Source organism: Homalodisca vitripennis, chromosome 1 (assembly GCF_021130785.1).
Source record: "Homalodisca vitripennis isolate AUS2020 chromosome 1, UT_GWSS_2.1, whole genome shotgun sequence".
In the NCBI taxonomy this organism is placed as follows: domain Eukaryota; kingdom Metazoa; phylum Arthropoda; class Insecta; order Hemiptera; family Cicadellidae; genus Homalodisca; species Homalodisca vitripennis.
Genome location: NC_060207.1, coordinates 62,899,958 through 62,917,465, shown reverse-complemented (window position 1 = coordinate 62,917,465; position 17,508 = coordinate 62,899,958). Strand labels below are relative to the sequence as shown.

At 34.4% G+C, this 17,508-nt stretch overlaps 1 protein-coding gene across 7 annotated transcripts in view; it reads right to left on the bottom strand.

Annotated features, from left to right (window-relative positions):
• The window catches only part of LOC124362982, a 93,785-nt gene that overhangs the window by 36,905 nt on the left and 39,372 nt on the right, over positions 1-17,508 (bottom strand). Inside the window, exon 1 of one of the 7 annotated variants that reach the window (XM_046817933.1) lies at positions 1,135-1,415. The exons of 5 other annotated variants lie outside the window; for them this stretch is intronic. In XM_046817933.1, the coding sequence (XP_046673889.1) occupies positions 1,135-1,160 (26 nt within the window). In that variant the 5' untranslated portion in view covers positions 1,161-1,415. Of the gene's footprint in view, positions 1-1,134; positions 1,416-17,508 lie in introns of those variants that run through there. One more of the 7 variants, XM_046817965.1, reaches the window with a different exon arrangement.

Here is a 17,508-nt window from a genome sequence, read left to right as displayed (position 1 = left end):
CTTCTACCGCTGGAGTGTCTGTACAGTTAAAGAAAACACAGAGGTCTTACTGTAGCAGCTCTCCAAAGCGCGATCCGACGACCAGACTTTGTACTACGATTGACTACTGTACTAAGAAAGCGAATAACAAGAAATTGTGTAATAAGGAAAAATATATATTCTGTCTTCGGGCAACAGCAATGAATGAAAGAGATGGCGAAGAAAGTTTATTCCGGTTAACACAAGTGTAATTCACACTACTTGTTCAAACATATATTTAACCGGTCAAAGTAGTCATACTTAAAGTCAAGGATCGGACACGGCTTGTGAGAAACTACAAAAATATCCAATTGTTCACAAAAATAAAAGGTAGTAGTTTTTTTAAATAATGGTACCCATGAAGCGAAGCGAGCCGTATGTGGACCTTTCGTATGCGCGCTCTCTGCTAACGCGCGTGCCATAATTAATTGTCAGTACCACGCGCGTGCGGGCGTCCCACGTACATCTCACACCTAGGATTGTAACACTTAATTTTTTTCATTCAAAATGCACAGATCGCCAATTTATGGCTAATGGAAAGTTTACACTTCTCTTCAGAAAATCGTCTGCAAATTGTTTCTATAATAGTAGTTTTTTAATATAATGATTAGTTTTAGTGTGACAAATATTTGAACAAGAAGCTTTAAGTTACATTTGTGTTTATACCTGGACTACACATAGATGTGGTAACATCTTTCACGAGTTTTAGCGTAACGATTCTAATAGTAATGCGTTAATTACGCAATAAAAACCGGTACAATTTCTAACCAGAATCCAAGCAATTTCCTTTTTAATCAATGTTAGATTTTGTGATGTCACAATAAAGATTTCGTTACGAACCCTGTAGAGTGCGGCGTGATGCTGAAAACTCGTAAGTTTTTCCTGTTTAATTTTAATTTTTCCTTATAAAATAATAGGCCCTACGTGTACATACAAAATAATCATAATGATTAAGATTTTAAATGTTGTAATTATTTATTTATATTATAAATAGGTACAAGATATAAAATAATAATTATTATAAATTATAAACGTAAAATTGCACTTTTAACTTCTCTTCAAAAGTGCCATTGTATGTATTTTATATGCCACATAAATTATAATGTGGTTAGTTACCTGAGAGGGGTCCATTGCAGTGCCATCTGATCCGAGCGGAATTGACCTAACCCAAAGTTCAGGCACCACACACCAACACTCGGACACGTATATATCACACATGGAGGTTGCCTGCTCGCGCACGAGCGAGAGAGGCTAAAGCGCGCAGCGTACACAGACTCACTGACACTACCACCAGTACGTCAGGTTAGATGTCATTACATCACTCTAGTTAGCGTAGCCTCTACTAGTAGCGTAGTTCACTACTACTCCGCCAGGGGCTCACGACACAATCAGCTGATCGCCGGAAGCGGACAATTCGATTGTTTCTCACCAACATTCCTCTAAGTCTTAATCAATATGGCTGTTTATTTTTAGCGATAACATTGTTGATAAACTAACGACTTTATTACTACTGCGGTGTAGATTATCTTTAAGATAGGCTAAGGTTTGTCGACTAGAATATCAATTAAGCATCATATCTTAACGATATAATGTTTATCTTATTCTTGTTGGAAATCAAATTCGCGTGTTATATGGAACGAGGAATACGCTGTTCTGTTTCTATAATTATAATTCGTTTTTCAATTGAATATAATTGAAAACCACACATTTACTATATTTAATGTACTGTACTATATTTAAACACGCAAACAAAGACACTGTTCAGAGACTTGGGGAGAAAGTTTGCATTGTACATCGACTATCTTACCCTGCTAGGCCATTGAACTCTCTAAATATAGATTACTTTTACATTATAACATTTCCCTCAAAACGCCCTTCTAGAACTTGGTTGGGATCTAAATAACTTGGATAAGTTTCTAGAACACCAATTAATTGTTTACGTAATATAAAATTTATAGACAATTTGTATCCTCTAATAGTCGTAGACTATTCCTATTACGACGTATTATGCATCGTCTACAATTTAACAATTTCCAATTTTGAAACTTTTATATGAGATCATCAATAATAGTTTAAGGTGGCAAACTGTATTGTATTATAAGAGATATATTTTGTGGTTCTTTATAGTATTTAGTTTATGCAAATATATTTTTGTTGTGTTGATATACGTTTGTGTTCAGTGTGTTTTCATTTTTAGCAGAGTTGAACATTTTGGCAAAGATGTTAAATCGTATATTAACGTTTCCACACAAAAAAAAGCAATTCTATACTTTAAATTGTATATCAGTTCAAAATCTTATGAATTATATCAAAATATTATACGAACACCAAATCGTTACGAATCATCAACAAAAAGATATATTATCTGAATTTATGAACAAAAATCATTTTAAATCGTCTAGGCATCAGTATAATACTCGTACTTGGTGAGGGTGGTTATAGTAATCGGTATAATACTCTCTGGGTTTCATAAACGCAAATGGTGAGGTTTGTGTTGTGACCTCCATTCGTGCATATCCGCATGAGAGAAAGGTGAGCTGGCAACGCTACTCTACTGAACGGAGGACAGATCTTCTAAAGGGCTTTCTTAACGGCTTAGCACTTCTAAAGGTTACCAATACTGATTTTACAAGATTTAACAACGATCATAATTTATTTATTTGCAAGCTGACAATTACAATATGATGATTTTTAATACGCAAATGCTTAATGTCTAGAGTTAAATTAGAATAACATGTACGAATGCTTGTATACTTTAATGGAATAACACGATACTTCGTTGGTACGATGCATGTGTTGGAGTAAGTTCACTATTATGAACATAAATACGCAAATGGCTTTGTATGCGTTTGCTCCGACAACGTTCGTTCTTATGCAAGAACTGTTTAAGCAGAATTACCCACGTCTTTAGTAAATTGAAGCTATCATGTTAGTAAATGTTCGATCATTCATATTTATATGTATTATGTATTTATAAGCAGTAATATTTATTTCTAGTGTTCCAAAACAATGTATGGATTGTTTAAAAATTAAGTAACAGACAACATTATTCGCGCATGAAGACCGTAGCAAGACACAAAGGTCCGGTACTCATAGGGTTATAAGAAGTGAATGCTTTTTATTATTTATTCTTTATTTTATTGAGTAAGAAAATATTTATAAATAGACAAAGTTCATATTATTGGGTTACGAATCGTTATATTGCGTTTTTCGCCCTCTGGTAGATAATCTGCATTGCTGTTTTATTACATTTCAAATTTTTACCCGATAACTGTCGGCTGTATCAGAAATCTTTACCGACTATCAGATCTAGGTTGTATTATTAATACCAATTAAAAAAAAGAAAATGTCTTTCATGAAGAATAAAGTGAGATATGAGGCATTATCCAACTTCAACCCTCCACCCCTAAATTGTCGACCACTCTAAAGGCGACGATATGCTTTTTAACCCTCTCTGGTGACCTTTACAATAATCAAAAGTTAAATCCTTTGCCTCTTTTACTGCATACTCAACGTAAGCTAGCGCCTCGGTTGGTCAGGGAGGCCACTACAACTCGACAGTTTATCATAATCAAATTTGAGCAAACACTTGCAACATGAACTTAATTGTTATTGTATAGGTATACTATATGGCCTAGTGTTAAAAACTGAATTATCATGTTTTATAAGTTGTAATAGTTCCACCACGTATTTAGCCTAATCTCCAACATTCCTTTCTTCTTTATGTATATCCTTACCAAAAGATGGTAGACTGACTTTTAAATACTCTGTGGCTTGTCGTTTGAACAACTCGATAAGCTGCTGAAATACTGCTAGTATAAATTCCCACGCTGATCGGAACAGTATGTATATGTTTGTTCGGTACTTATTGTGTCCACGCGATAAAGGCCAAACTGTAGGAGCTGCCGATACAGCCGTCAGTCAGGTTTTGTGGGTTTTTTTCAAATAAGAGAAACGCCAATTGCGTTTGGTGATTTAACTCAGAGAGTAAAGCACTTTCTAGAGCAAAAAGTGTCCCTATAAAAGTAAATTAAAATGCGTGTTAAAGTTTAATAATAATACAAAGTAAATTTATGCCTGTGGCATCTGAAACATTGGTATTTTGGTTACTCTTTTCCTACTTTAATAGTTTCGACGTCAAGGACACCTAGACATCAGGTGCACTATTAGTACAATGAGAATATCTCTTCAGCTAGACTAGATGGGCTCATGGTAAACCAGATAGACCTATTTGGTAGTCTGTGTGTCTCTGATATCGAATAGATGCAAAGAGCGTTTGTTATTTCGCCGACTTTTATGGATCTCTTCAGACGGACGAGGACTACAGATTCCAGGAATCGGTCTGTGACAGTGTCAGATTTCGGATACTCCGCTAAGTGGAATGTGAAATAAAGCTAAGCCCAACATTCAAACAGACATCCATTCTTTGTTTATAGTTTGTTATTGACGATGGATGGTTTAAAAGGATAATAGGAGTTCAGACATTTGTCGTCGTTATATGTATTTCTGTGCAGTGACAACGCCTGGGTTAACGTCTGCACCTATAATAGCTGTTGTCAAGTATGATTACATTTTTAAGTGGTATTCCATTACAGTACGTTGTAGATTTTAAGTACATTACCTATTACCTATTAAAGTTTTACACTTAAGGAAGAGGGGTAGATTTCAAATCCTCGAAACGTATTGTTATACATTTTGAAAGATATAACGATGGCAAATGTCCGAACTCTTCTTATTCTTTTAATAATATTTGTTTCAATTCGTAATTGTGATGTGAACTCCAATTATATTTTGCTTTGATTATGGATAGCCTTATTAAAACGATTTTAGTTCATGTTTAATTATTTTTCTAAATTACAGATTGTGATTTTATTCCAATTATTTTCTATTTGCAATATTGCTGCATCCAATATTAACAACAATTTCACATACGATCTAATATTACTCATACAACACTTAAAGATCGGTTCCTAACGTCGGTTTTGTTTACAAATCCTTATAAAAAAGATCAACAACTAGATAAATTATTGATAAACCCTCAGATCCGGTTGGTGGAATATCGATGTTTTATATGTGCCGCTATCGTGATCCCGAAACAAAAATTTTAAAACATGTAAATACACTTTTAAAATGATTGATTGTTGTTTCTTTTACTTGTGCGTGTTTCTGTGCTGACATAATTTGTTCAGTGCGTATTCTCAGAACACATTTTATGCCGAACGGTAGCACTACGCGACGCGACGTGACGCGGTCATTCATCGGAACGTGTAGGCCCGGAGACGTATGATTATAGTGATTATATGTCACTGTAAACAACGTGGGGCTCTGCCACCTGGTGAATACTCATCAGTACTATCTGGTCAGTGGCCTGTAGTAGACGTGATGTAGTGAATAAGTGATTCGCCGGTCACTGACACGAATGGACATAGGACCTCCACAGTGTACATGCTTTACCACAAGAATGAATAATTACTCCCGCATTTCGGTAGTGATGACTACCCAAACATATAACTACCCAACATATCCATGGCCACTTACTTATGTTTATTCCAAGTAAAATAATTATAAAAGTTTACTCTTAATGAACGATCTCTATAACTAAATAACAGCTGATTTTAGCGGAGAGTACCTACTTAAAGGTCAATATGATACCTACTTCTATATTTAGTATAACACAATATTAAAAATACCAACAGAGATCGTGAAGTTTCTAAACGAATTCGATAAATATATTTAAGAAGCAGTTTAGAATAAAAATAGGTAAGGGGAATACTTGGACATACTGAATACTCGGAATTAGCTACATTTTACATGGACGTTATTGTATCGATTGATGTTTACATGGGCGCTGATACTAACTAGGCTCTTATCTGTTTCGAGTACATTCATGGAAACCCGTCAAGCCGTGTGTCACATTTAAATATTTAAACACTTGGGAAATATTTAACTTTAGTTTGACGGCGAGTCATTAGTCCACGTATATTACTTAGATATACGTAATTCCGGGTTCAACTACGGTACCGTACCTCAGGAGTCAACACTACAAGTAAACCAAGTTTGACTGTGGCAAGAAACACTTGGAGTTTGCATCAGAGAGCGAGTGACAGTTTCAAACTGCAATTGCCGGAAACTCAGAAGTGCCTGGCGAAATACTATACTCACATGTTACAACACAATTACTGCCGGAGTAATATAATATCTGACAAGCCAGAACACGATCGCGTTGCGGTCGCTTTCAGTTCGTTTTTCTGCATCTTCCCTGTCAAGGCCGAGGCCTCAATTATTATCGTATAATCGTATTGACTGGGTTGTGCTATTGGACTATTACGGAGTATTATTAGGGGGAGGGGTAGGTAATGGCAAATACTTCCGTTGTTATCAGTCAAAACCAATCACAATGTTGCTATCAGTGCCATTAATCATCTGAATTAACGGCAGAACAGATCAAATATTTCAGTAAGTAAGCTGGGGCCTCATTGAACAGGCACTGCACGAGTTCAAAGTGAGCACAAGGATTCGATGAGTTAGGTATGACAGTGATGTAGCCAAAATCTTAAAAATGGAGGGAATTATTTACGAAAGGTTTGTGTATATTGAAAGTAAAACAAACCTACCCAAAAACTCGTTGGTAACTGTGAATTACTATACATCGAATGAACATTGCTTGACAACTGCTTGGTTGCTACTGTGCGGAGTAATTTTCTACAATACTTTTTTATCTACCGAATATATTTTGTAGCCCTTGTAAGAGTTTTCTAGGAAGTAGTATTCTAACCCAACCACTCTCTTAGCTAATACTTTGGGCTATGGTGATATATATATATATATATATATATATATATATATATATATATATATATATATTTAATAAACATTGAATCACAAAAAGTACTTGCTTTGCCGGGATTGGTGTAGTGGTAACGTACTCCTCCAGGAAATGAGAGATCCGGGTTCGAGTCCTAGCGGAGCAAATACTTTTTGTGATTCAATGTTTACTGAAATTAAATTAAGCTATTGCCATTGATACAAATTTAATTCATGTAAATCAAAGTCGTTTGACAAATATTTGGTCCTCCAGTGACAGATGACGTATTCTTGTCTATGATTTGTTATGAAGTCACGCTAAGTTCACATGTAATGTGTTTGTTTGGTGAAAGAATTATTCTTATTAACAAAGATCTAATCTTTCCCGACTAAGCCGTAATGCAGTTAGGATTCGAAACATCACAAATGAAACCACTGAAGAAGAACAATAAGTTGCACGAGAAAGGCGCCCCTTAGTGTAGCACGTTAGTATAGCCAGACTGCGTGCATCTCAATCATGAGAGCAGAGAGGTCAGCCCGTGAAACGGCACGATTGGTAATGCGAAATCGTCGTGCAAACCTCAGAGATCAACAACTAGATAATTTTCGACGTACAAGAAGAGATAATTCAATTATTGGTTTTAATCGAGCAGCGTTTCGATACGATTGCAACATCGACTACAGCTCGCCTGCTTCCGTTCGCATTGGGCCAATGGGCGTTGTTGCGAGCATTGTGACGTATTAAAGTATTCTGGAGAAACGCCAGGGTTGTGCTGCCTTGGTGGCAAAGTGAAACTGCCAATTTTTACTCCGCCACCTCAGTCATTGCATTCATTGCTTCGTGGTGAAACACCAGAATCACGTGTATTTGTATTTCAGCCAATTCTCAGAAATACAATAGTTGTTTCCAGATGACTTCATTTGGGGCAGATATTATTAAGGAACCTGGATATTCATGGAAATTCAACATTCAATGTATTTAAAGAAAAATAACATACTATACTTATCCATACAAGAAATCTATTTTAGTAAACAAACAATTGTAATATACAATTTAAAAAAGTGTTTTTAAATAGGTAATGGTTTTATAGATACAAGGACAGACTAACCATCGAACTGGATCATTGCAACCTCTCGAAGATGCACAGCATAAATGTTTACAAATATACTTCATGGGCAACATGGAGGAACAACTTGATCGACGTGAAGAGATCAACACAGCAATGAAGAGAGCAATTCCCTCGATTCCAAAAGTTCGCTGAACTGTGATTTTAAAGTAATGTACTAATTCCAGCTCTAAATGTATAAGATATTAACAATATTTCTTGGTTTATAAAGAATCAAACGCGTAGTGTCATTGTTAATGTACTTTTAGCTGTACATTTTGATCAAATATTAAGTATTAGAGTATTACACGTGCAACGTCTACTAAAGTGTTTGAAAAAGAGCGGGTAACTGCTAGCAGTGCAGATATAACAGATGTAGTCTAATCTTTACTTTACATTTAAAGACTGTTATCAAACCTAAATCAGTTGTCTTTGGACAAAAATAGGGTTCTCAGAGCTGTGTATGTATATATACTTTTATTGATCAGAAAAGAGGCAAAATCAGCAATAGAACCAAAATATTAACATTGAAGTAAATTACAATATATACCATAAATATACACTTTTTAACATATTTTCTTGATCGTGGAAAGAAGCAAACTCTACATTAGCGTCAAAATATAATTCATTCGAACCAGAATTGCTCATACATAATTATAGGAAACCTACAAAATTGCGTTCGAAGCCGCGGGTAACTGCTAGTACAAAATAATGTAATAGTAAAAAGTAAGGGTTATGTGGTGTAATAGTAGCGCACTCACCCGGCAAGTGAGAGATCCCGGTTCGAGTCCGGGCGGAGTAAGTACTTTTTTGTGATTCAATGTCTATTGAAATCAAACTAGGCCGTTGCCGTTTATAAGTAATCATCATTTAATATAAAATATGATTCTTACTACAGACACATCTAAATTAGTTAAATCCTCCATCGCGACCCAATAAAGGGAACCGTCCTATAGCACCAAACAAGCCTCTTCTTGTTGATCAAGATTTGTCTAGCAATTAGTACTGATCAGATGGTTAGGATTTCAATTTGAGGTACTCGTATTTTCACGAAATAAAATAGTTGAGTTAATACAAATAAAAATTATATAGTAATAAAATACAATAAAAAACATGTCCCAATATTTGCCCCTCAAAAGTAATCTATCAATGAATCTGTTGATGTTGCTGTATACACATTTGAGAACAAGAATGTCCAATGTGGATACTTGGATGACTCGCATGCACCATAGATCAGTCCCTGTCAAAGATGTCAGCCTTCCCTGCGGCGAGAAGAGGCGGCGAGGAAACCATGATTGATAGTCACACAACAATCATTCTAACAAGCGCAGACGATGTAAGTATCGGAATATTTATTACATTGTTAACTAGAAGTACCCGTCAGCGGCTCGTTAAAACGTTTGACTCATTCATTCTAGCCTTTTAATCAAATTAGAAGTTGTCTTTAAACATGAAAATACGAGTAATTTAATTTAACTTCGTAATCATGAAAATACAGATAATGTCATTCAATAATATTAATAAACATATCCCTAATTTTTTAAGTTTCGTGTTTCATCCTTTAACCTCAGCAATATTAATCAGAAGGAACAGGCAACAGTAAATACAATTGACTAAAACCCTTAACCAATAACTCATATACTCTATGCAACTGTTGAACATACAATAATACTATCTAAGACTCATGAACTGTGTCCAAATCATAACCAAAAATCATGCCCGGAAAGAGAAAGGGCCTCAGTCCAATTCATCAAACTTTCGTAAAAGACTGTTCACAATTTATAATTTTTTAGAGTTAAATAAAATTTTATTGCTGGTTTTTATTTATAAATGACCCCTTTTGATAGGGCAACACTTATTCTACTTTTAAATTAAATAATTTGGGGGAAAAAAATATTTCGCCTTATTTATAAGGCGGACTAAGGTCCTTTCTCTGTAAAACGTAATTTATTTATTTTATCTTTAATATATAGACTAATTTAAGGGTGTTTAGTCTTCTGAGCAGTGGAAGAAGGTAAATTACAATAAATTTAAACATAAGTTACACAGATTTTGTGGAAATTTGTTTTATTTTTAAAAACAATAGGCTAAAAAATTCTATAAGAAAGAAATTTCAGATTGCTAAACAACTGTTTACAACTTTTAATAGGCCTCATCACCACTCTCCGCACCAACCACCCACTCACAAATTTCATTGTAGAACTCGTGATGTTCTTGAGGTATGAACTGCATTAATTTTTTAATATAATTTATTTTGGCTTCTTTGATCCCCACTTTTCCTTCTGGATAGGCTTTGTCGGTTGGTAGAGCTGGATCACCACTTCCAGGTTATCGGAGGTTGAAAGTGTGCACATGACAACCATTAATAAAGTTCCTTGCTTGAACAGTTCCCTTAATCCCAGAATCGTAAGAGAAATGCATCATTAAACTGATGCCAAATTGAAATTTGCGGTTTGACGGATTGATTCTGCCTCTCGTTTCTTCCGAAACGCATGATTTTTTATAAAATTAATGCCACCAATTTTTGTAGCATACGATGTCCTCTATCTCAACTTCTCTTACTATGAATTTGGATGGATTTGTAGAGGAAGTTATGATTAGACTGGTTATTTCATGAACTGAATAAAAGCGATCAATTCTGGTTAGCCTTCGTTTAATAACCCCAAAGTCCCGATCGCACGGCATAACAGAATGGCCGCGGATCGGAAAATACTGTTCGATACGTTTGAACCTGTTCAAATCAGTCAAAGCAAGCAATAATCTGCACAAATCATGATTTTTATTTTGTCCTGAACAGTTGTCGGCATAAACATGAAGGTCAGTGACAGTTTTAGGTACTTCTGAAAGTTATTCAAACAAAAGAGAACATACTTCATTGGGCCCCTTTTTTGCTTGGCCCTCGTAATACAAATAAATGTTTGCTTGATCGGTCTGAATGTTGTGAATGCCCAAGACGTTCAATGTTAACTGACGCATGTAAAACGTTTCCTGAACAGGGATGTTTGGCAATAATATTTTGCATATAATCAATGCTTATTGCTAATACATGGTCCTGCTTGTCTTTTTTCTCTTTTTCAAGTTGATCATAGAACTTGTTAGCCCTTCTTTTGTGAACGAGTAACTCAGCTGTTGCAACTCTTTTTCCTGCATCACAAAGAAACGGATTCTGGATTTTTACTTTAAGTTCCTCACAAATCCCACAGCAGTAGTCTGCCTGACGTCTGCCAAATCTGAGATTGTAGTTTCCATTAAAAAACATTCTAAATGAGCTGTAGCTACATTTCAGACTGGGGTGCTTAGTTTTAAACATGGAATACATTATTTGAATATTTAGCCTAGCATCTAAGTACTTCACAGTTTTATTTGAGTAGTGACTTTCTTTAGTTTCAAAAGATTCAATGTGTTGTTTCATAAGAATTTTAGTTTCTCGAGGAATTGCATTTCCTTTGTCATTGTACCCTCTCATGTCTTTTGGACTTCTGGCTAGTTGGCTAGTTTTTTAAGTCTTTTGATTCGTTTTACGGTTACTCCATGAGCTGCAAAAAACGTTACTCGACATACCTGTATTTTTGTGTCTCCAATTAAAACATTGTAGGTAAATGATTTTTGGTTAGCTCGATCACTGTCAGGTTCCCTGGGACGACGTCGTTGTACCTAATGCAGGTCGATCAAACCCTGTAGGTAGATATCTTGCTCGTTCTTGGACACCATACTGTGAAGGCGAGCGAATATGATATCAACGTTGTCACCAATCTTCTTGCTGCAACTCATCCTGCATCTGTAAGAAAATATTAAAATGTAAAATACTGTTTTTATTATTATGAATTGTCCTGTTATTACGTTCCTTAGATAAATCCAAGATATTCAGTTTATATCACATGCTTATGTATGAGTATTATTATATTGTGACTAGCCTAAAAACAAGAACAATAGAATAGTTTTGTAAATTACCTGCAAAGTGGTCCAGGATTTACAGCAGGAGCTTCTATCCCTCTTGAGTTGATATAGGATTCACCTTTAATTCTAGCCATTTTCCTTTTATTGGCTTTCCATAGCTCTGGTTGACTCTTTCTCTTCTTTCCTTTAGGTTATTCATCCATTGCTTAACCGTATTAAAGGTTAAGTTTAACTTTGTACAATTAAACCTAAAACTTTCTGAATAGCAGATAATCAAACCACAGTAGACAGTAAACAATAAAATATTAAATTTAACTTTGAAACTATTGATCAATAATCAATACCGGTAATTAATTTGTAAAATTTAACCCCAAACTCACTGCATAACACATAACCAAACAATAGTAGACACAGGAATGCCGGGAATGAACAAAACAGCTGTAGAAGTCATGTTTGTCATTGGAACATGTGATAGGTATAGAGTAAGAAAACGAAGAGAAAGGGCCTTAGTCCCGGAATGAGGCCCTTTCTCTTTACAACATTATATTAGAGGAGATTATATCTCCATAGCACCCAGTAGGACAGAGGTCCTTTCAACTTAGTTTGATGTGTTTATTGCCAAAGACAATCTTAACTCATTTTCGTAAAATTTGTGACAGGCCCTTTCTCTTTCCGCTGATTCATTATAGCCGCTACTTTTGTAAACCAAACACCTAATTACAATTTCTGCTTTGTATTCTTGATGTAAGTTACCAGGTTTTGAAATAAATTAACTGTAGAAGAATAAAAAATTACTTTTGTACTAATTACGTTTGTAAGTACCAAGCAACTCTTGAACATCAGCGTCTTAAAACTCACGACTAAAATCAAACTGCTACCGCTGTGACGCAAGAACTCAGAATAAGTACAATTTGTACCAACTTATGGCAACATCAATTTGATTTTAACATAAATAGAACTTTAGAAAGGTGTAGCAGACTTGGTTTACTAACACAATCTTGTTGTACGATGATTGAGTGTTATAAGAATGTTGCTAACTACTGTCAGTTACATACATTCCCAGCCGGTTGAGTGATGTTATAAGAACATGTAGATCACGGAAGTATGCCATTGCAATGGAAATGGTGAGTAATGGACAAAATATGTACAGACGATATTTTTCTGTAAATTGGACTGTTCCATTGTCACAGTAACCACTTGAAGATAACATATGAGTACATCAGTCAATCTAAATTCATTGAACTCGTAATCCCTCTTATCCCGGACGTAAAATTATCAATGGGCCTAGAGTAGGTTGAGTGGTATCTTTCCCTAGAACTCGTGAAATCTGCAAGGAAATAACACCCTTTTCGTTGATTACGGTTATTTTCTGCACCTGAAGTTAACTCAAAGTTATATTTGTAACTTACAGAAGAAAATATCAAACCAAATCAACGGAGTATCGACGTAACGAAAGTGTTATCGCATTTGCACAAGTGTTGTCGCAGGGCAATGCCCTGTTTGTTACAATTTGTCTCCAAAATCAGTAAAGCTTTCTTGGACCGACAGGAGTCTATGTACCAAGGAATTACATAAAGAACTTTTTTTAACCTATTTTAAAAATTATTTGAAATAATAAATTTACAATCCGGTACAAATTTCTTTTTTTGTTATGGATATTTTTAAAGCGTGTGTTATAAACAATAATGGGTTTGCAGGATATTTTTATTGGAACAAAAATCCATATAATCTTTATAAACAACAAACTTTCACTTTAAAAATGGAACGCGTTTTGCTCATCATGTTGAATCTCATGGTTGCATTTTACACGTTTGTCGTGTCCCATGGTCCCATGGGTTCGGCTACCGGGGATTTCGAGGAGTCATTGCTGACAGCCTATGTGTATCCGTTTATTACTGTAAAAACATCCTTTTAAATAACATGATACTGACAAATTTAAAGAAGAAAATTTGATTCTATGTATGATTCTTATAAGTTGTGATGATCTATGCCAACAGTGAAATAAGAGTAAGCCAATAGCAATAAGTTGTGACTCACACTGTTTATCTGCTGTTTCTCGCTCATTTGTAACAGCTGGAGAGCATAAAACATTTGTTTCACGCATAAATCAGCTGTGAATACGTATCAGTCTCACCTGTGATAATTTTTTTCTAAATATCCTACAACTAACCTTAAATCGAACGCAACAACAGAGATAAAAATATAATCTAGTATAAGGTGTGCATTTCTGGGTTGTGAGTATTAGTACGCTGTGCTAGTCTTTGTCCTGTGCGTAACACTATGGGGTATCACCAGTAATACGTATGGGATTCAACGTAATAATAAATAAATGTTATGTAGATTTGTCTCTTTGGGGTATTGAAGATTAAGGCATTGTTGTACAAAATACAATTCTCAAACTCTATTCAAAATTATTTTTATTGTTCATATGTTTATTCTTTTGTCTAAAATAATTTATTTATCTTTTTTATTCTAGGTGTACTACTGTACTATTATACTAAATGACGTTTTGATTTTTATTAACTACTCCCAAAATATTGTACTGTTTTATGTTTATTTTATTAGGTTTCATTATTTTCTTAATTTTTTATTATTTGCCATACACTGTTCTATTTCATATGTATTTTATGTTTTTTAAATTCAAAAAGATATAACCTCTGAATAGTTTATGAACTGGTTAGTTAAAAAACATGACTAAATGCAAGATTAGGCCGTTCATAAAATTCCAACTCTCACTTCTAGCTTGTTAATGACGTGTGCACCTATACTGAGAGCTGCCGATTATTCACTTTTTGTATTGTTGGCTATTCATTGAGAACCTCAATGTAGGCCATGTCTTGTCACAGTAAATCTGCTCTAAATCAGTTAGTTGTTTATTGCTCGATTATTTGGTGTCATTAGATTTATGATAAAATCCTCTCTAAAAACTGTTTGTTATTCTTGTAATTCTTGAGAAAAAATTGTTCGTTTTTAAGATATTAAAAACATAACCGTTTTAATGGTCGACATTCCGAAAATACTTAATGATAATTTCACGATATTTTATGTCTAACTGGCCGTGGTATAATTTAAGTATGAGCCAAATTTGTTGTAATTTAATTTATTAGTTTTTAAGATATTAATAAACAACAGATACAAGACAGACAGATGGGAAAACTAAGTATTGGAGACCCATGTTCATATGGTGAAATATGTTTATATTGACCTAAGCAATAACTTAGTATACATATGTCCAGAGAGTTACGGGACACCCTGTATATTATAATATACATAATAATACCATACATTACATCAATAGCAGGCAAAATGGCACGACAAGATCCTTCAATTGCTACGCTACACAATAACAAACTAGGTGATCGTATGTTGCATAAACAATGGTTTCAGGCGTCGCCATTATTTATTTTCTGAGTGTTGGCACTTTGTTCAACAACAGATACAGATGTAACGCTGTTAAAACTTTATCCTCGGTTTAATTATTTGTGAAATCTTTCAAAACTTAACTACAAACATAAATTTTTGGTATAGTTATTTAGTAGCCTAACAAAAATACAACATAAACCGTAGTTATAAAATAAAAAGTAAATAAAGTATTGTAAACATACCATTTTACACGACGCGTTTTCACATTATTCCATTTTTACAGTGTACAGAACAACTTCTTACAAAATTAATAAATAAACTAATAACATTAAATATGTGTAAATGAAACATTTCGACTGTATGCTATATTTATAATTTAAACAAACGGTTGTAAGATTTTTGCGGTGTTTTCTATATAATATTATACTATACGTTTTCAAAAGCTGGGATTATCTTGGTTTTAAAATTTGCATTTAGAGGATATTTACCACAATGTAAATAAATGTATAACTCTTCTCGTGTATTTAAATTATTCTCATTGTCTTTTAATTCCAAGAATTCATGCCTTCCCTCCAAATTTTTATAATTATGGTAGACTTTCATAGATATAGTATAAAGAAAAGTAATACAATGTACAACCAATTTTCAAAGTCAGTGGCAAGATTTGGTAGCAGCGCACTCTTTCGTTGCAATACCCTCCCTATCTCACCGGAACTTTCATTATTTGAACACTGCACCGAAACCGAACTTCATGTACAAAACTGTGAATATATCACGTGGAAAACATCTCGAGAAACATTTCATCTGTGGACTTTAAATTTGCATGACACTTCATTACTACATGTACAAAACTGTGAATGTATCACGTGGAAAACATCTCGAGAAACATTTCATCTGTGGACTTTAAATTTGCATGACATTTCATTACTACATGTACAAAACTGTGAATGTATCACGTGGAAAACATCTCGAGAAACACGTGGAAAACATCTGTGGACTTCATATTTTAAATTTGCATGACACTTTCATTACTACATGTACAAAACTGTGAATGTATCACGTGGAAAACATCTCGAGAAACATTTCATCTGTGGACTTTAAATTTGCATGACACTTCATTACTACATGTACAAAACTGTGAATGTATCACGTGGAAAACATCTCGAGAAACATTTCATCTGTGGACTTTAAATTTGCATGACACTTCATTACTACATGTACAAAACTGTGAATGTATCACGTGGAAAACATCTCGAGAAACATTTCATCTGTGGACTTTAAATTTTGCATGACACTTCATTACTACATGTACAAAACTGTGAATGTATCACGTGGAAAACATCTCGAGAAACATTTCATCTGTGGACTTTAAATTTGCATGACACTTCATTACTACATGTACAAAACTGTGAATGTATCACGTGGAAAACATCTCGAGAAACATTTCATCTGTGGACTTTAAATTTGCATGACACTTCATTACTACATGTACAAAACTGTGAATGTATCACGTGGAAAACATCTCGAGAAACATTTCATCTGTGGCTTTAAATTTTGCATGACACTTCATTACTACATGTACAAAACTGTGAATGTATCACGTGGAAAACATCTCGAGAAACATTTCATCTGTGGACTTTAAATTTTGCATGACACTTCATTACTACATGTACAAAACTGTGAATGTATCACGTGGAAAACATCTCGAGAAACATTTCATCTGTGGCTTTAAATTTTGCATGACACTTCATTAGTACATGTACAAAACTGAGTTCTATTATGGTGCATGTCCCAATAACGGACGTAGCTGGGCGTTATTGAAGCTTGTCTCCAGTAGGCTGAAACAATTTCTATTTAACTGCCGGAGGGTGTAAAAATGTATTTTCAATAAGATTGTATGTTTGCTTATTTGTCCACAGGACATATCTAGAATGAAATGAACTATAGATTTGAAAGTTTGCATGAAACCTCATGAAGAGGTTTCACGTGGGACGGCGAATTCCTGCACCGTGTCTGTGCGATGTAAATAAACATTGTTAGAAACCAGAAGTATGCTTATCATCATTCAAATAGAACCTTTTGAGGTTTCAGGTTGATGTAAATCCCAAAAGGTTTTATATTATTATTATAGTATATTATCATGTCAACCATTTATAAAGAATCAACGTAAAATCTGCGATGTTCAAATTAATCTTAGAATATAATAAGACACAATTTGTCCTATTTCAGGCATTTGTCCTATTTTCTCTTTATCCTTTTTTAAGAGAAATTGCTATAAATTTTCATACAAAATGTGGAGGATGACAACTAGATACTGTAT